This window comes from Acinonyx jubatus, chromosome D3 (genome assembly GCF_027475565.1).
Source record: "Acinonyx jubatus isolate Ajub_Pintada_27869175 chromosome D3, VMU_Ajub_asm_v1.0, whole genome shotgun sequence".
NCBI classification, from domain to species: domain Eukaryota; kingdom Metazoa; phylum Chordata; class Mammalia; order Carnivora; family Felidae; genus Acinonyx; species Acinonyx jubatus.
The window spans coordinates 13640868-13659617 of NC_069392.1; the positions used below are offsets into that span (position 1 = coordinate 13640868).

General features: G+C 49.7%; 1 protein-coding gene across 1 annotated transcript in view; it reads right to left on the reverse strand.

Annotated features, from left to right (window-relative positions):
* TESC (tescalcin) overlaps nt 1-18750 on the reverse strand; it is a 51762-nt gene that overhangs the window by 24060 nt on the left and 8952 nt on the right. Inside the window, exon 2 of the mRNA XM_027043803.2 lies at nt 3111-3180. Coding sequence (XP_026899604.1) covers nt 3111-3180 — 70 coding nt within the window. The remainder of the gene's footprint in view (nt 1-3110; nt 3181-18750) is intronic.

Sequence of the window (18750 nt, forward strand, 5' to 3'; positions counted from 1 at the left end):
AGACCTTGGTGGACCCCAGCTAGAGTACGGATGTCACCTTAAAGGCACAGGGGAGCCCCAAAAGCTGGAGCAAGGGCTGCTCACTGGGTCTCGGCAGATGCGCAAAGGGTGAGGTGTGCGGTGGTCCTGGGGGTGGGCAGGCAGAGCCGAGGGCTCGTATTCCCACGCCCTGGCCTAGCCCACGAGTGGGAGGTAGGAGTCTCCGTGCCTGAGAGGGCGCAGCCTCCACCCATAGAACCCGGGGGCCCACTGGGCACCATCCTCCGTGCTGGGGAGGCCGACCTGCCCACGACCACCCATGCTTGTTGGAAATGCAGGGTCTCGGGCCCGGCTCCAGACCCGTGAATCAAATCCTGCCTTTGAACCAGGCTCCCAGGTGATTCACAAGCACATTCACAGCCAGCGTCCCACAGGGAGGCGAACTGGAGTCACCCCATGCGGCTACAGAGAAGATGTGCGGGGCCCAGGGAGCCTGACGGGGCCCTGACCGGGTCGGGGGCATCGTCCAGGCAGACTTGGCTGAAGAAACGTTGCTAAGGCCCAACAGCCGGGACGGGTTTAGTCAGAGGGATGTGAGGCCAGGGAGGGAGGCCACGGGCCTGAGGGGAGTGGAGGAGGTTGGGAATACCACACAGACTGACGTCTGAGGCCAGGGGGCGGGAGAGCGGTTCAGTGGCAGAGAGAAAGGCAGCTGCATTTGCTGAGTGAGCACTTAACTGTGCCCCGGGGCACCGTGCTGGCCGCCCGGGGGCCCTGCGACCCCCAGTGAAATGCAGAGTCTCAGGCCCCACCCACCTGCTGAGGCCGAGCCTGCATTAGGAACATTCTCGAGTGATCCACATACACGCTCAAGCTGGGAAAGAATGTGTGCAGGTCACAGCGTTTCAGTTCGTCCTTGCAGAGGCCCCGGAGGGGCCGCTGGGCAACACCGGGCTCGGATGCTAGAACCTCGAAGTGGGAGGGGTTCCGAGGGCCTCACAGCCCCCTCCCCACACAGCACCTGTGCTCCCGCCTCCACTCCGCCCCATGGTCAGACATCTGCTAACAGGCATCTCAAGGTGGGTCCCCGAGACCTCACCAACCGTGGGGAGGATGGCAGCCGGGCTGCCCAACCGGCTCAAAGTGGGATCTTCCCGCATGGCACCTGCTTACTTTCCGCACCCAAATCACTTTACGGATGAGGAGGGAGGCTCAGAGACAGAGAGCAACTAACGCAAACACACACAGCCCCTCCTACACAGGAGGCCGATGCAAACGGTTTCTCAAGTCTGGGTTTTTGCCTCTGTTTCCCCCAAGTCTGGAAATTAAACACACTAATTTCCAAGTCTGGAAATTAGACTCCCAGGTGTCCGGCCAAGGTGTGCCCACCCGGCCCTGGGAAAGCACTCCAGTCTGCACCCCGGCTGATGGCCCAGCCCCGCTCCATCACTGTTCTGGGAAAAACCAATTTGCATCTCTAGCCCTGGCCACGGTGACCGGCTCCGACTCAGACATGGAACGCTCTCAGAGCCGATGAGAAGCCAGGTGACTTTCCCCTGGGCTCGCTCCCTCTCCTTCACGGGGCTTACCCAGGTGTCACGGACAGAATTGACCACAACACTCCTAACTGGCTTTAATTCTGCCTTGGATACAATCAAACTGAGACAGGAGGCCACAGGAACCAAGAGATCACCAGAATCTAAGCTCTGGAAACGGATGCTTTGAAACCATGACGCGTGGGATCGACAACATGCTCTTGTTTAGACAGATCAAGGAAAGTGATCATTGTTTCTGTCAATTTCCATAAAGCTTAGGTGAAATTTTAGTCTGTTGGCTAAGAAGAAGGACGTTTCCCTGGGTTATTAAAGGTTATTAAGTATTATTTTTAAATTTTAATATTTTTAATATTATTAAATTATCATTAAATACTATTAAATGTTGGAAGTTCAAAGACTGTAACCTTACGACCTTGCATATTTGTTTTAGGAAACTCCATCTGTTTGAAAGTCTGTGGTAGAACGCTGTTTACTGTGCATCGGAGACCCCGCTTGCTACACTTCAACTCGAAGCTTCCTCCCCCCCAACTGTGCAACGACCAAACATGCTAACTAGGATCGCTCACTAACCTAGTTCTATAGAACTCAACCAGCATGGAAGACTGAACACACTCTCTCTTGGGGGAAGGAGGACAGTTTAGGGCATTGCTCCTCATAAAGAAATAACCTGGGGCGCCTGGGTGGCTCAGTCGGTTGGGCGTCTGACTTCGGCCCAGGTCATGATCTCACAGTTTGTGAGTTCGAGCCCCGTGTCGGGCTCCGTGCTGACAGCTCATAGCCTGGAGCCTGCTTCACATTCTGTGTCTCCCTCTCTGTCTGCCCCTCCCCAGCTCACACTCGTACACTGTCAAAAATAAACTTAAAAACAAATTAAAAAAAAAAAAAAAGAGAATGAACCTAAGCTTCTAAAAGATTAACATTAAAAATGCAATGTAGGGGGGCACCTGGGTGGCTCAGTCGGGTAAGCATCTGACTTTAGCTCAGGTCACGATCTTACGGCTTGTGAGTTCAAGCCCCGAGTCGGGCTCCGTGCTGACAGCTCAGAGACTGGAGCCTGCTTCGGATTCTGTGTCTCCCTCTGTCTCTGCCCCTCCCCCACTCATACTCTGTCTCTCAAAAATAAACATTTAAAAAAAAATTTTTTTAAAGGCAATGTAGGATGGCCAGTCGGACTTCTGTCAAGAAATCAGTCTGCTGCGCGCCACCTTGCCTGAGGCCGGAACTAACAACAGAGAGGAAGCAGAGTGAAGAGACCTTCAACGAGGTCTTCAAGTATACCTGAGATTCTAAGCAAGAGGCCAGGAGTATGTCCCATTTGAGGAAGCCAGGGCAGGGTACACGTGGCTGACTGGCCCCCTGTCTTCACTCTAGACAGACATTCCTGATCCCAACAAGTATGGCTCTAGAACATCTTATCTAGAGGGACCAAAAGAATGACAACTGCAAGTTTGCCACAGGAAATGGGGCCACCCAGGGACTCTTCCAGAGTCATGCTGAACTCAGGGAAAGAGACAGAAGAGAAATCCTCCAGGGCCATGTTGCTGCCCGAGGCCCAAACCCAACTGCAGATCTTACCGAATGGTGGGCTGGTCTCCACTCAGCTGCTTAAACCTCCGGTGGAGCTGCTCGATCTGGTCTGAGGAGACTGGGAAACAGGGGAGGGAGGGAGAGAAAGAGAGAGAGAAGACATCACTGACCGCTGAGCTTGAGCCACCAGCAGGAGGCTGGTGACATTCTCCCACACTTCCCAGGCGGGCAACACCGACTAGCACCAGACGAAGAAACCGACAAAGGGCGTCCCTTTCTTCCTGGCAGTGCACCCCTGGGGTCATTACCTCCGATCCCCCGGCAAGACAGCCTGTGCTACGAACGGCAGCTGCCGGGACAGCACGAAAGTGAACCAGCTCATTTTCCCCTTCCCCCTAAAGGGATCACATCCGTGTGACTTCTTCCCCCCCTGCTCCCGAAGACAGGGGTTTTCCTAGCTGAGCAAGGGGCTTCATACGGTCACGTATGGAGAGACAGAGGGGCAGGGTAAAGGGGTTGGGGCTGCTGCTGGAAGTCACTTGGGAGACACGTAGTAGGACGCGGAAGGAGAATCTGGTGCAGCAAGGGGACTGGAAGGAGAAGAAAGAGAATTTTGATCATTGCGCTGTGGAGGACGTATTTAGATCTTCCCAGTAGTTCTAGAAAACCTTAAGTACAGTTTTTCGTAATTACCATTTCGGGCCGCCGCCGTGTTCCCCGGTACGACGGGGCCTTGCACGTCCGGGTTTCATAAGGGCTCCGCCCCCACGAGGGCCTGTTTCATGAAGCACACAGTATGGCACCCAGACCTGCATTCTCTCCCCTCATCCACGACACATCCTGCATAAGGGAGCAGATGTGCTTTTCTCTGTGGGATAATTTGCAAACTGCAGCCCAGAGCACTCGAGACTGCACGACCGGTGACTGGTGGAGTGGGGTCCATCTCCTGACCCTGCCTTCAACCTGCCTTCACTCGGTATCGCCTGCCCGCCCACATATCCTGGTGCTCCAAGGCCTTGAGGGCCGGTTCCCGGGGACTATACACAGTTCAGGCAAAACTTTCCAAACAGGGGCTGGGCTGAGAAACAGCCATCCCCCCTCCCCCCGGCTCCTCCCGGCATTTCCCATGCCCTATTATAAATGTCTTTTCTTGTTCCAGAGACAGCTAATTTCTGGGACCAGCTGGTCATCTCATTTGCTGTTGGGTTTTTTTCAAGTATTAAAAGAAAAAAATATTTTTATTTGAGGGAGGGAGGGAGGGAGGGAGGGAGGGAGGGAGGGAGGGAGAGGGAGAGGGAGAGAGAGAGAGAGAGAGAGAGAGAGCGAGAGAGAGAGAGAGCGAGAGCACGAGGGGGGAAAGGGGCAGAGGGAGAGAGAATCCCAAGCAGTCTCCATGCTCAGCGTGGAGCTCGATCCCACGACCCTGGGATCATGACCTGAGCTGAAATCAAGAGTCAGACACTCAGCCGACTGAGCCACCTAGGCACCCCCTTTTTAAGTAATTTAAGTAATCTCTATACCCAATGCAGGGTTCAAACTACAACCCCAAGATCAAGAGTCACATGCTCCACCGACTGAGCTAGCCAGGTGTCCTCCTCATCTTTTTTTTGGGGGGGGGGGTCTCAGGCTCAGGTTGTATCACTTTAAGAATACGTAGCTCAAGGGCTCCTGGGTGGCTCAGTCAGTTGAGCGTCTGACTTCGGCCCAAGTCATGATCTCACGGTTTGTGAATTCGAGCCCCACATCGGGCTCACTGCTGTCCTCGCAGAGCCTGCTTCAGATCCTCTGTCCCCCTCTCTCTGCCCCTCCCCTGCTTGCTCTTCCCAAAGTAAATAAGTATTTTTTAAAAAAAGAATCTATAGCTCAGAATTCTCCAGCCTCCCTAGAAGCTGTTGGTGAGGAAATACCCCTTAGGACGGCCAACAGCAGTGAAGGGTTCTCCGTGTACCAGAGGCACATCACACATTAGGGCACCTGTTCCCCATGGCACCCTGGGATAGGGCTGTATTCCCATTACAGATGTAGAAACTGACTCTTGGAAAAGTGGGATGACCGTGAGGGGCAATAACCACCTTTCTGGAGGAGGACATGGCCATTCCTATCATGAGTGTATCAGCAAGGATATGCGAATACTCTACAGGGCTGAGCGATTGCAGTCCTGGGTACACATCCAACAGAAATGCACACTTGCGCTCATCAGAAGAGGTACAGAAAAGAAGGAGAGGTTCACAGCAGTGCGGTTCCAACAGCCCTAGACTGGAACCTATCCAAATGCCCGACAACGGCAGAATCAAGTGTTCAGGTGCAGTCTACTCAAGCAATGGAATAGTATACGGCAAGGAAAACGAGCAGACGGTGCGTGCCATAACTTGGGTGAGCTTCAGAAACATAAAATCAAGGAAAAGAAGTCAGATGCAAAAGAGCAAGTACGTTAGGATTCCATTTAAATGGAGCTCGAAAACAGGTAAAAACTCCTCTGTAGTGTCAGAAGTTGGGATGGAAAGGCTGCGCACGGTAAGATTCTACTATAGGACCTCCTGGAAAAGGCAAAACCGCGAAGACACGAGAAAGGTCTCCGTGTCCGAGTCTGGGGATGAGGAATGAACAGGCAGAGCACAGAGGGTTTCCGGGGCAGTTAAACTATCCTGTGGGTCCCATCATGACGGACACACGTCGCTGAACATACGTCCAAACCTGCAGAAGGTGTACCACCACAGGTGAACCCTAATGTGAACAATGGACTCCGGGTGATAATGAAGTGTCGATACAGGTTCATCGACTGTATCAAACGTACCACACTGGTGGGGGCCACGGATAAGGCGGGAGGCTATGGCACGTGTCGGGGTGGGGGCATAGGCGAAAACTAACTTCCTCTGAATTTTGCTATGAACCTATCTAAAACTTGTCTGATAATAGAAATGACAAGGTGGTGCCTGGGTAGCACAGAGAGTTGAGTGTCCGACCCTTGATATCAGCTCGGGTCATGATCCCAGGGTCATGGGAGCAAGCCCCACGTCAGGCTCCACATAGGGGTGAGCATGGGGCCTGCTGGAGATTCTCTCTCTCTCTCTCTCTCTCTCTCTCTCCCCCCCTCCCCCACTCATGCACTCTCTAAAAGAAAAAAAAGACTTTAAAAAATATAATAAAAATGATGATGATGTTGTCTTATTTTTTTAAAAAAGAGAAATCAGAAGTAGTTGCTCCCGAACGGGGAGTAGTGATTTGAATGGGGCGTGAGGGGCGCCTCTGGGTAGTGGGAATATTCTATTTCTTCATCCAGGTTCAGGTTACACACACGTGTGCTCAGCAAGGACATGGAACTCTATGCTCACAGGTGATGTACTTTTCTGTACCTGATATTACGATAAAAGGTTTACCTGAAAATTTCAGTGATTCTACCTGGCAGGAAAAAATAAATCCAACGAGTACAAAAGACAAATACATAAATGTGTCCACCCGTGGATTCTTAACAGCTTAAAAAATGGACTCAACCTAAGTGCTCACCCAAAGCAGATTGGTCAAATATTTTACGGAATGCTTAGCCAATTAAAAAAAAAAAAAAAAAAGCAAGCTGCTTTTGAGAAGTGACAGTTATATATCGGACATGAAAATACGTTCCACAGAGAATGTTTAAAAGTCAGGGCGCCTGGGTAGCTCAGCTGAGGGTCCCACTCTTGATATCAGCTCAAGTCATGATCTCATGGTTTGTGAGTTCGAGCCCTGTCAATGCAAGGCCTGCTTAGGATTGTGTGTGTGTGTGTGTGTGTCTCTCTGTCGCTCAAAATGAACTTTAAAAATTTTTTTTTAATTTTTTTTTCAACGTTTATTTATTTTTGGGACAGAGAGAGACAGAGCATGAACGGGGGAGGGGCAGAGAGAGAGGAGACACAGAATCGGAAACAGGCTCCAGGCTCTAAGCCATCAGCCCAGAGCCGACGCGGGGCTCGAACTCCCGGACTGCGAGATCATGACCTGGCTGAAGTCGGACGCTTAACCAACTACGCCACCCAGGCGCCCCTGAACTTTAAAAATGTTTAAAACAGCTTGCTATGGGGTGCCTGGCTGGCTCAGCGGGCAGAGCCTGCCCCTCTCAGTCTTGGGGTTGTGAGGTCAAGCCCCACACTGGGCATGGGCCTTACTTAAAACACAACCGCCTGCTACAAAAATAGCATGACCTCATGCTGGGGGAAAACATGTAGATATACACAAATGTACAGAAGTAATGAAAGGAAATCCGGACTCCCTTTCCCCAAAGTAATAATAGCAATTGTCTTTCTCAGTAGAGGGATTAAAGGCTTTGTTTTGGTTTCATTCATCTATATCTTCTAAATTTCCTCTAATACACAATGCATATTTATTAGTCATGTAATGAATATTTTAGGCACACAATATGGTACCACATGGGACAGCCGAAGGATCTCGAAAATATTGCTACTGATGAATCATCTGTTAGCTGAGTACCATGTCCTGGGCACATGTGGTCTTATTTAACCCTTACCATGACCGTATAATGGAAGGACTGCTCCCATTTTCCAGAAGAGCAAACTGAGGATCTGAGGGGTTAGGTGACTTGAAGGTCAGGCCCTAAACTTGAAAGGGAGACCCAGGATTTAAGCTCAGTTTGTCTGGCAGAACGTGTGCGGTTTTATGCTCGTGGGTTACCGATCAAAGGCAGCCCAGCTCTCAACCGCAGGTCAAAAAAAAACCCAAAAACAAAAACACAAAAAACAAAAGCACACGGACGAGAAATAACCATAGAAATTGCAGCTACACGTGTGCTCCTAACATTGCATGAATCCATTTATAGGAGATGCTCAGGTAGGCAAATCCAAACTAGACCAGGGCTTGCCTGGGGCTAGGCAAGGATGGGGAGTCATGCTGATAGGTACTGAGCCTCTTGGGGGTGGGTGGGGGGAGGGGAGGAAAATGTTCCAAAGTTAGATTGTGAGGGACGCCCAGCCCTGTGATTATACTAAAACCCGAGTACACTTTGAATGGGTGAGATGTAGGGAACGTGTTACGTCTCAAAAGCGCCATCAGGAAAATGAATTACGTGCCTAATCCCAGGAACCACAGCAGTCCACGTCAATTGAGCACTGACTGTGTCAAGGGCACTGTGTCAGCCCTACTCACACACCCTCTCGTCAATCCTATCGGCTAGGGATGGTGTGTACCCCCATTCTAGAGACGGGAACACCGGGACGTGCCCACGCTCACACAGACAAGAGGTGGTGGGCACGCCAGGAATCAGAGACCAGGTTTGTCTAATGAAATTCCAGCGAATTGCATCCAAAGCGCACGCACGGGTGCCCACACCCTTCCCTGTCGTGCCTGACTGAAAGCAGAGGGATGAGGAAAACAGCCTCCCATCTCTGGTCCCCTGTCTTCGGCACCCAAATCCCCTGAGCCAAGAGCTCGGAGCTCAACTCGGGGAAGCCTCCTTGGGCTCAGGGACTGGGAGAAGGAACATCCGAGGCCTCACGAACTGACTTCCGAAGACCTCACGCGCTCTCAGGTCCCTGGGGTCCCCCAGAGGATGTGTCCTGTGGGCACCTACACCTGTGTGCAGAGCGCCCTCGGGGGCTCCAAGGACGGAAGCTCTTCTAGTCTCCCTGCTCCTCCCTCAGCCCTTCTCCAGGTCCCCATGCGGTCACGGGTGCCATGGAGACAAGAGGCAGAGTCACTTGGGTGCCTGGCACGTTGACCTCGTTATCTTTGGTTTTAGATTTCAGCCTGAGGGTTGAGGTCACACCCTTCCACAGGCTGGTGGGAGTTTAACTGGCCCAATCTGTGGCCAGTTTCCAAAGACTTAGTACAAAAAAGAATGCACACAGTCTCCATAATTTTTATATTGGTCACACGTTGAAATATTTTAGAAGTAAAATATTAAAATTAACTGTATCTTGTTTCTTTTCTAAACATGGCTACTACAGGGGCGGTGCCTGGGTGGCTCAATTAAGCGGCCGACTTCGGCTTAGGTCATGATCTCTCGGTTCGTGGGTTCGAGCCCCGCGTCGGGCTCTGTGCTGTCGGCTCAGAGCCTGGCGCCTGCTTCGGATTCTGCGTCTCCCCGTCTCTCTGCCCCTCCCCCCGGCTCATGCTTTCCCTCAAAAATAAACATTAAAAAAAAATTTTTTTAAGCATGGCTACTAGAAAACGTAGAATTACAGATGTAGCTTCTGAAAACATTTAGAATTATTCCACCTTGCATTATAATTTGCGCTGGACAGTGCTGGTATCTGCTTTTAACCAGCAACTTGATCCCTAGGAACAAATACTGAGGAACTGAGACGACTGTACAGAGATAAACAGGTAACCGTCATCATCCTGGCCTGTTTAAAACAGTAAAAAACTGGGTCACCTGGGTGGCTCGGTCAGTTAAGCACATGACTCTAGACTTCAGCTCATGATCTAACTGGGAGACAGAGCCCAGCGTCAGGCTCTGCACTGACAGTGTGGAGCCTGCTTGGGATTCTCTCTCTCCCCCTCCCCTGCTCATGTGCACGTGCCTGCTCTCTCTCTCCCTCCCTCTCTCTCTCAAAATAAACTCATGGGACACCTGGGTGGTTCAGTGGCTTAAGTATCTGATTCTTGATTTCAGCTCAGGTCACGATCTCATGGTTAGCGGGTACCAGCCCTGCGTCAAGCTTCGTGCAGAGCCTGCTATGGATTCTCGTGTGCTCTCGCTCTTTATCTGCCCCTCCCCTGCTTGCATGCTCTTTCTCTCTCAAAATAAACTTTAAAAAAAAGTCTATAAATAAGTATGTAAATAAGCAAACTTTAAAATTGGGGAAGTGGTGAGCTATGAGGAAACGGGTTGAAATAAATCCTGGTACATCCGAAAGGCAGTATACTACAGAGCCTTAAGAAACATTTTTAAAATATTTAGGGGAGCCTGGGTGGCTCAGTTGGTTAAGGATCCGATTTCAGCTCAAGTCATGACCCCGGGTTTGAGCCCCGCTGTGCAGACAGCTCAGAGCCTGGAGACTGCTTTGGATTCCGTCTCTGTCTCCCTCTCTGCTCCTCCCTCGTTCACACTGTCTCTCTCTCTCTCTCAAAAATAAACATTAAAAAAAATTTTTTTTAAATATTTAGAACACAGAAGAATTTTCATGGGATATCGCTACAGGGAAAAACCAACAGGCCACAAGATCTCACGTACATGAAAGTCAGTAATGATATAGTTGTGTGCACAAGAAAAAATAGGAAAGGATGAACAAAATAGCACAGTGCTTCCAGGCGGCACGTTTACAGGACATCCCTCTCTTCCTCTTGTCCCTTATCTTTGCTGATCGGTCCCTTAACTTTTCTGTAATTATCAGAGATGCCTTGTATAATCTTCAATTTCAACTTTGATGGCTAGGATGAAAAATAAAACCTACAGTAACAAGCGCTGGTGAGACTGCGGAGAAACTGACATCCTCGTGAGCTACTGATGAGAATGTCACACGGTGCAGCCACCGTGGGACACAATTCCGTGGATCCTCAATAAATTAAAGATAGATTCACCACGTAATCCAGAAATCTTCCTCCCAAATACGTACCCGAGATACATGAAAACCACGTCCACACAAAAACCCACAAACGAGCGTTCACAGCGGCACCATTCACAATAGCCTAGAGGGAACAACGCAAACGTCCAACGACAGATGAAACTATAAACAAAACGTGGTCTGTCCATACAGTGGCATAGGATTCGGTCACAAGTGGAACGAAGCGTGGACACGTGCTCCAACATCCATGAACCCTGAATACATAATGCCAAGGAGAGAAGCCGGACGCAGCCACGTATCGTAGGATTCCATGTATGTGAAACGTCCAGAGTAGGCAAATCTCGCCACAGAAAGAAGATTAAGGGGTTGCCAGGGTTCGGGGTCGAGAGGAATGTGGAGTGATGCGGACACGGGGTTTCTGCCTGGTCCTGGCCTCCCCTGTCGGACTGTGGGAGCCACCTTACAGCCTCGCTGTGCTGAGCAAGGGGTCACCGGGCAGGAGGAGGGTCGCATAGACCAGGAGGTCAGAGACAACCCTCAAGGAGGTGGAGGCAGGAGCCCGGGTGGAGGCAGGAGACCCAGAAAAGGGGCATGAAATCCGTCACGAGGCCCAGCCTCCCTCATCTGACTCTGGAGGAGATCGAGCATCAGCCTTCACCACACCCACTATGGGGTGGCCAGGATCACTTGAGCCTGTATCTCCAGGGGCCCGAGTCTGGGGGCAAAGGACACCTAAAATAGCGCTAGGTCCTTCCCAAATCCACGCTGGCTCCCAGGGGTGTGGGGAGACCTGACTGACTCCCTCTGAGGGATGCTGTTCACTAAGAGACATTTACTGGGCTCCCGGTAGATGCTGGGGGTACAGACAGGAGCAGAGCCCTTATCTACTGGAAACGCACGTCACCTCCCTGGGGTCCAGGGTAAGAAACGTGGTGTCAGCTTGCCAAGGAGCACCCATAGGGAGCTGATGCCCTGTGGGATCCTGAAGGCTGAGGGCCAGGCCGGGGAGGGCAGAGCTCAGGAAGCCCCGGGTTCTTCAGCCCGGGCAGAAGGCAGGCTGAGGACAGCGGAGAAAGGAGGTAAGTAGCGGCAGTCACACATACTGAACTCAAGCATTCAGAGCTCACCCTGAGTTTACATAGGATGCTAAGGGAAGAGACAAGATTGCATGTGCCTGGTGACAGTATGCAGGGTGGATGCAAAGGACAGGATGTAGGGAACCCGCTGAGGGGTCGGCAGGTGTAGCTGTCCAGGGGTGGGGGTGGGGGTGGGGGTGGGGGGGTCTCAAAACGCAGTTGCAAGGACAAGGGTGGCTGCCATTATGCACCTGATCTCTCCAGGGGCTCTGCAAGAGCCACCCTGCCTCCCCATCTCCCCAGCCGTGCCGCCCTGGATGCAGGCCCCAGGACACCAAGTGGCATTACTGGGAAGGTCTCGTGGCTTCCAGGGCCCCCAAAGCTCTCCGGCTTGCCATGTCCTGACAGACAGGCCAGGACTCAACCCAAGCACCAGCCAAAGTCCCCAAATACAGAGGTCAGCCAGGCCAGACAGAAAGGTGAGCTAACAACATCTCTGCCAAGAGCTGCTGGCTCGGTCCCCAGCTTCCCGTCCCACTAAACTGTCCCCGCCTCCCCCGGAATACAGAGATCACAAGAGCACCACCCTCCTGAAGCTGTCCACGCCCCGGGAAACAATCAGAGTCGCAGACACGCCATGCGCGATCCCCGGAAGGTAGGGACACCCAAGCGTGCATCAAGTGGTCCACAGATGAACCAAACGGGGTAGCTCTATGCAGCCCGACATCATACTACCACAGAAAGGAAGGAAGCACGGACACCTGCTGCAGCACAGACGACCTTGAAAACAGGATGCCAAGCACCCAAGGCCACCGCTGTAGCCTGCCATTCACATGGAGCATCCAAAAAGGCGAGTCCACGGGTTCAGAAAGTAGATTTGTGGTTCCCACGGGCTGTGCGCGGGGGGATTTCAGGGGCAGCTAATGGGCACGAAGTTTCTTTTTGGGGGGGGGGGGGCGGCGAGGATGCCCTGGAACTGATGGCCGCACAACACCGTGGATGCGCTTAACTAAGCCAGCGAACTGTAGGTTCAAAAATGGTGACTATGGGAAGTTTTAGGTTGTGTGAGTCTTTCCCCAATTAAATAAAAAAAATCAGGGGCGCCTGGGTGGCTCCGTGGGTTGGGCGTCCGACTTCGGCTCGGTTCGTGATCTCGGGGTTCGTGAGTTCAAGCCCCACATGGGGCTCTGTGCTGACAGCTTGGAGCCCGGAGCCCACTTCGGATTCTGTGCCTCCCTCTCTCTCTGCCCCTCACCCACTCACATTCTGTCTCTGTCTCTCTCAAAAATAAACATTAAAAAAATAATAAATAAATAAACATTAACAAATTTTTTTTTTTTAATTTTAAGAAAATCACATATATTTTGCACCGGACCCAGCGGGAAGAGCTGAGACACCAGAGTTGCCACTAGGGCTATGACGATGCCCTTAAAGTAATAACCCTGTGGTACCTACTCTGCTCCTCCGAGGTCTCCCAGCTCACTCACAGGGGAGGGAAGAGGCAACTGCACGCTGCCTGGGGCTGCAGCCAGAGCAATGACTAATCCTGGGCCTCGGGAGGGAGGTGGGGGGAGAGGGCTAAGAGTGGATGGAGACCTCCACAGCCTGGAAAGGGACCAGCCCATCGTACAGAAGATGCTTCGCGTGGCTTCACGGACGCCCTGCTTGCGTCCTTCCCCTGCGCCACACGCTCAGTGTGTACCCATCAGGGACCACGCCTCACCGCCGGGATTTGTAAATAAACCAGCGATGCAGGGCGCCTGGGTGGCTCAGTTGGGTAAGCGTCCCAACTCGTGATCTCAGCTCAGGTCACGATCCCGCAGTTCGTGAGTTCGAGCGCCGAATCGGGCTCTGCGCTGGCAGCACGGAGCCCACTTGGGATGCTCTCTCTCCCTCTCTCTGCCCACTAGCCTCCCCCCGCGCTCATGAGCGTGCTCTCAAAAATAAGCAAACTTAAAAAAAAAAACAAACCCACAAAGACGCACTCGGCCTTGAGAAGGAAATTATCAAAGCCAATTCTAGTCTCCAAAGCAGAAGTGGGAACAAGGAGGTCCGCTACTGGCTTTTATCCAGCACCTTCGAACCCTTTTCATGCCAACTTCAACTCAGTCTCTAAGTTACGAGCCAAGGAACTCCTGGGAGGGGCTGCCCCAGGCCCCGGCCAGCACGGGGATGGCTTTTATTTTAATCTCAAGTATGGAGGGTCTCCTAAGGATCTCTGTGGGTATCTTTCCTCGCAGAATGAATCTTCCATAGCAGAAGCTGAGACAGAATGAAGGGGCTTGACTTTGGAAACTATCCTCCTCCCAAGAGCAATGAGGCACCTTGGCACCCGGTCAGAGTGGGTGAGCACGACTCTCAGAATCACACAGCCTGGGCTTTGCTCATCTGTGCTCACCTTCCTACTGCTGTGCGCTTTGCCATTTGCCCGATCCCAGCAATAACTGCCATGTGGTAGCATTTACTCAGAGGCAGGAGCTGCTCTGTGCCCAAAGTTGAGGATGAGGGGGACAAGGAACACGTATCATTTATGTCACTAAAGAGACAAAGAGGTCTCCGTTGTAGTAAGAAGACTAAAGATGGGGAAGGCGGGTGGGGGGAGATGCGAGTGAACCAGCAGAGATTTGAAGAGTGGGCGTGTTTCAGAGCATCCAAGGAAACAAATGGCTTCCCACATCCTTCCAGAACTATCTTCAACTCCAGAATTAGATGGAGGCCAAATCGAGCGGAGACAGGCTCACCGAAAGCAGGAAGGCTTATTAGGTAAAGAACTCCAGTTCCTGCTATGTGGAACTAACACAGACCCTCCATCCCAGCACAGATCCCCGAAGCACTGGATAAAATAGGAAAAACCTCACATACACCACTAAGCTCAAAAGCAAGGGACACTCTCAAGGCCAGAAGCAAGGAGGGACGTCACACCCAGCAGGGTGGGAGTATGAGATGCTGCTGAGGTGGCCCAGGGCTGTGAGAATGGTTACAGGCTCTAACAGCTAAGGGTAGGAAGCTTCCAGCCCACTGAGTGACAGAAGTGGCTGTGGTTCTATGGAGGCTAGAAGGGAGACTCCTATCAGAAGCTGAAGCATAAAAGGCTGCTTCCCCATGGAAGATGGGCTAGAAAAAGTATTCCCTACTGTCTCCGACAATAAGCAAGGAAGTGGACTTGGCTAAGGAGGTGACCGGATGCAGGAGAAAGGGGGCAGGCCTGTGATGTACCAAGATGCCAAGTCTGTGCCATGCACAGGTGCAAGATCCAAACCCGTGTGGTGCAGGAAAGCCAAACTGAGCAATCAATGCAAAAAGTGTTTCTAGACCAGTGACATCTCTAAGGTACTAGAAATAAATGAAAAGCACTGTGAGGGACCCTCATGGGAGAGGTACTTTAGATAAGCCCTTCTCCACTTGGTTTGGCCTCAGCATAAATCGGGCACTGAAGATAGTTCCAAGAGGATGTGAAAACCAGGGGAGGCAGCCCAGTCGAACATGAGCTCATAATCAAAAATCAAACCACGCAAGCAAATGAATCACCGTAAGGGACAATCAGCAGACACAATTAACAAAAGGAAGGGCACCCTTTTTGTTTTAAATGTGTTAATAACATCACGATCTGGTGGGATTTATTCCAGGGATGCAAGGGTGTTTCAATATTTGCAAATCAATCAAAGTGATACATCACACTAACAAGAGAAAAGATAAAAGCCTTATGATCATAACAAAAGATGCAGAAAAAGCATTTGACAAGATATCCATTCAGGATTAAAACTCTTAAGGGGATTTAGAGGGAACATACCCGAACAAACGTAACAAAGTCCATAGCCGAAAAACTCACAGCTAACATCATAGTCAATGGTGAAAAACTGAGAACTTTTACTCTAAGATCAGGAACAAGACAGGGTTGTCCTCTCTCACCACTTTTCTTCAACATAGTAGTGGAAGTCCTCCTAGCTGCAGCAGTCAGACATGAAACAAAATGAATTCCAGTAAAGTTGTAGGATACAGAATATACAGAAATCTGTTGCAACTCTATACACTAATAATGAAGTGGCAGATAAAGAAATTAAGAAAACAACCCCATTTATAACTGCACCAAAAAGAATAAACTTAACCAAGGAAGGAAAGACATATACTGTGAAAACCGTAAGACGCTGATAAATGAAATTCAAGAGGACACAGATAGGAAGATATACCATCTTCATGGATTGGCAGAATATTGTTCAATGTCTCTACTACCCAAAGTAATCTATAGATTCAAAGCAATGCCTATCAAAACAGCAAAAAGCATTTTTCACGGAACTACAACAAATCAGCCTAAAATTTGTATGGAACCATGAAAGACCCGAAATAGCAAAAGCAATCTTGAGAAAGATGGACTTACAGGTTCCAGATTTCAAAACCTACTACAAAGCTCTAATACTCAAAACAGTAGAATACTGGCAAAAAAATAGACACCTACGTCACTGCAACAGGAACAAGTGCCCAGAAATAAACTTATGCTCCTGTGGTCAATTAATCTATGACAAAGGAGGCAAGAATACACAATGGGGAAGAAACAGTCTTTCCAATAAGCAGTGTTGGGAAAACTCGGACAGCTACGTGCAAAAAAAAATAGAACTGGACTACTTGCTCACACCATACCCAAAAAAACAAACTCAAAATGGGTTAAAGACCTAAATACGAGACCTGAAACTATAAAAGCCCCAAGAGAAAGCATAGGCAATAATCTCTTGGACATCAAGCTTAGAAACAAATGGGACCACTAAACTAAACTAAAAAGCTTTTGCACAGCAAAAGAAACCATCAACAAAACCAAAGGCAACCTACCAAATGGGAGAAGATATTTGCAAATGGCACGTGCAGTAAGAGGTTAATATCCAAGGTATATAAAGAACTCATACAATTTAACACCAACCCCCTCCCCCCGCCCATGCCGAACAATTCTATTTAGAAAACAAGCAGAGGACCTGAATAGACATTTTTTCGCAAAGAGAAAAGATGGCCAGGGGAGCCTGGGTGGTTCAATCAGTTCAGTGTCTGACTTCGGCTCAGGTCATGGTCTCAAGGTTCATGAGTTTGAGCCCCGTGTCGGACTCAGCTCTCAGCTCTCAGCGTGGAGCCCATCTAAGATCTTCTAACCCCTCCTCTCTCTGCCCCTTCCCCACTCGTACTCTGCCTATCTCCAAAATAAACATTAAGAAGATATATAAGAAAAGTGACGGCCATCAGACGTGAAAAGATGTTTAATATCATTCCTCAGGGAAATGCAAATTTAAACCACAATGAGAGATCACCTCACACCAGTGAGAATGGTTAATATCAAAAAGACAAATGAGTGGTGGTGAGGGCGTGGAGAAAAGGGACTCTCGAGCACTGCCGGTAAGAATGTAAATTGGCATAACATCCGTGGAAAACAGCATGAAGTTTCCTAAAAAAAAAAAAAAAAAAAAAAAAAATCACACGAGCCATTAATTCCACCCCTGGGTATTTTACCCAAAGAAAATGGAAACGCGAATTTGAAAACACACGCACCCCTATGTTTCTTGCAGCACTATTTACAATAGCCAAAATACGGAAGCACCCAAGTGTCACCGACGACAAGATCCGACAATACAAGATCTAGGACGGACCCCTGGAGGGAATTATGCGAAGTGAAATAAGTCGGAGAAAGACAAATACCATAGGATTTCACTGCTATGTAGGATCTAGAAAACAAAACAGACTCTTGAATACAAGGAGGTGGTAGTTGCCAGAGAGAAGGTGAGGGAGGAGGAATGGGTGAAAGGGATTAAGGGTCACAAACGTTCGGTCACAGAGATGAAAGGCAGGCGTGCAGAATAGAGACAATACTATCGTCATGACACCGTACGGTGATAAACGGCGACAACACTTACTGTGCTGAGCACTGAGTAATGTCCAGAATTGGCAAATCACTAGATCACTTACTAACATTGTATGTCAATAATACTTCAAGAAATTTTTTTCAATAAAAAAATCGGGGGGGCGCCTGGGTGGCTCAATTGGTTAAACATCCGACTTCGCGCGGGTCGTGATCTCACAGTTCGTGAGTTCAAGCCCCACGTCGGGCTCTGTGCTGACAGCTTGGAGCCTGGAGCCTTGGAGCTTCAGAGTCTGTGTCTCCCTCTCTCTGCCCCTCACCTGCTCACACTCTGTCTCTCTCTGTCTTTCAAACATAAACAAACATTAAAAAAAATTTTTTTTTAAATCGGGGGAGGGGGCATGCCTGGCTGGCTCAGTCGGTAGAGCACCTAACTCTTGATCTTGGGGTTGTAAGTTTGAACCCTATGTTGGGGGTAGAGTTTAAATTTTTTCTTTAATTTTAACAAGGAATGGCACCACAAGAGGGTGAAACAGAAGAAACCACGTAGTAAGCGTTAAATTTTTACAAATAATGAAAGAGCACTATGACAAAAGCAGTGAGTTTGAAAACATATAGAACTCATAAAAAAATGTTTTAAGTTTTGTTGAGAAATAGCGTGCACACACAGGAGCAGGGGAAGGGCAGAGAGAGAGAGAGGAAGAGAGAAAATCCCAAGCAGGCTCCACACCATCAGTGCAGAGCCCAATGTGGGCCTGATCTCACAACCATGAGATCAGGACCTGAGCTGAAATCAAGAGTCAGTCGTTTAACTGGGCCACCCAGGTGCCCCGTGTTTTTTTTTTTTTTAAGTCATTGGAATTTAAAAACTTAAGGGGCAGCAAGATTTAAAATTTTTTAATGTTTATTTTATTTTTGAGAGAGACAGAGCACAAGCCGGGGAGGGGCAGAGAGAGAGGGAGACACAGAATCCGAAGCAGGCTCCAGGCTCCGAGGTGTCAGCACAGAGCCCCATGTGGGGCTCGAACTCACTGATGGTAAGATCATGACCTGAGCCGAAGTTGGATGCCCAACGGACTGAGCCACCCAGGCACCCTGGGGCAGTAAGATTTTAATAGCTAAAGAGAGAATTAGTGAAGTGGAAGAGAGACCTAAGAAAAAGACTCCAAATACAGCAAAAAACAGTAAAACGATAGAAAATATCAGAGAGGAGTAAAGAGGCATTCAAGACCGAATGACATGGTCCAACATATTTCTGTTTTTTAAATTTTTTTTAATGTTTATTT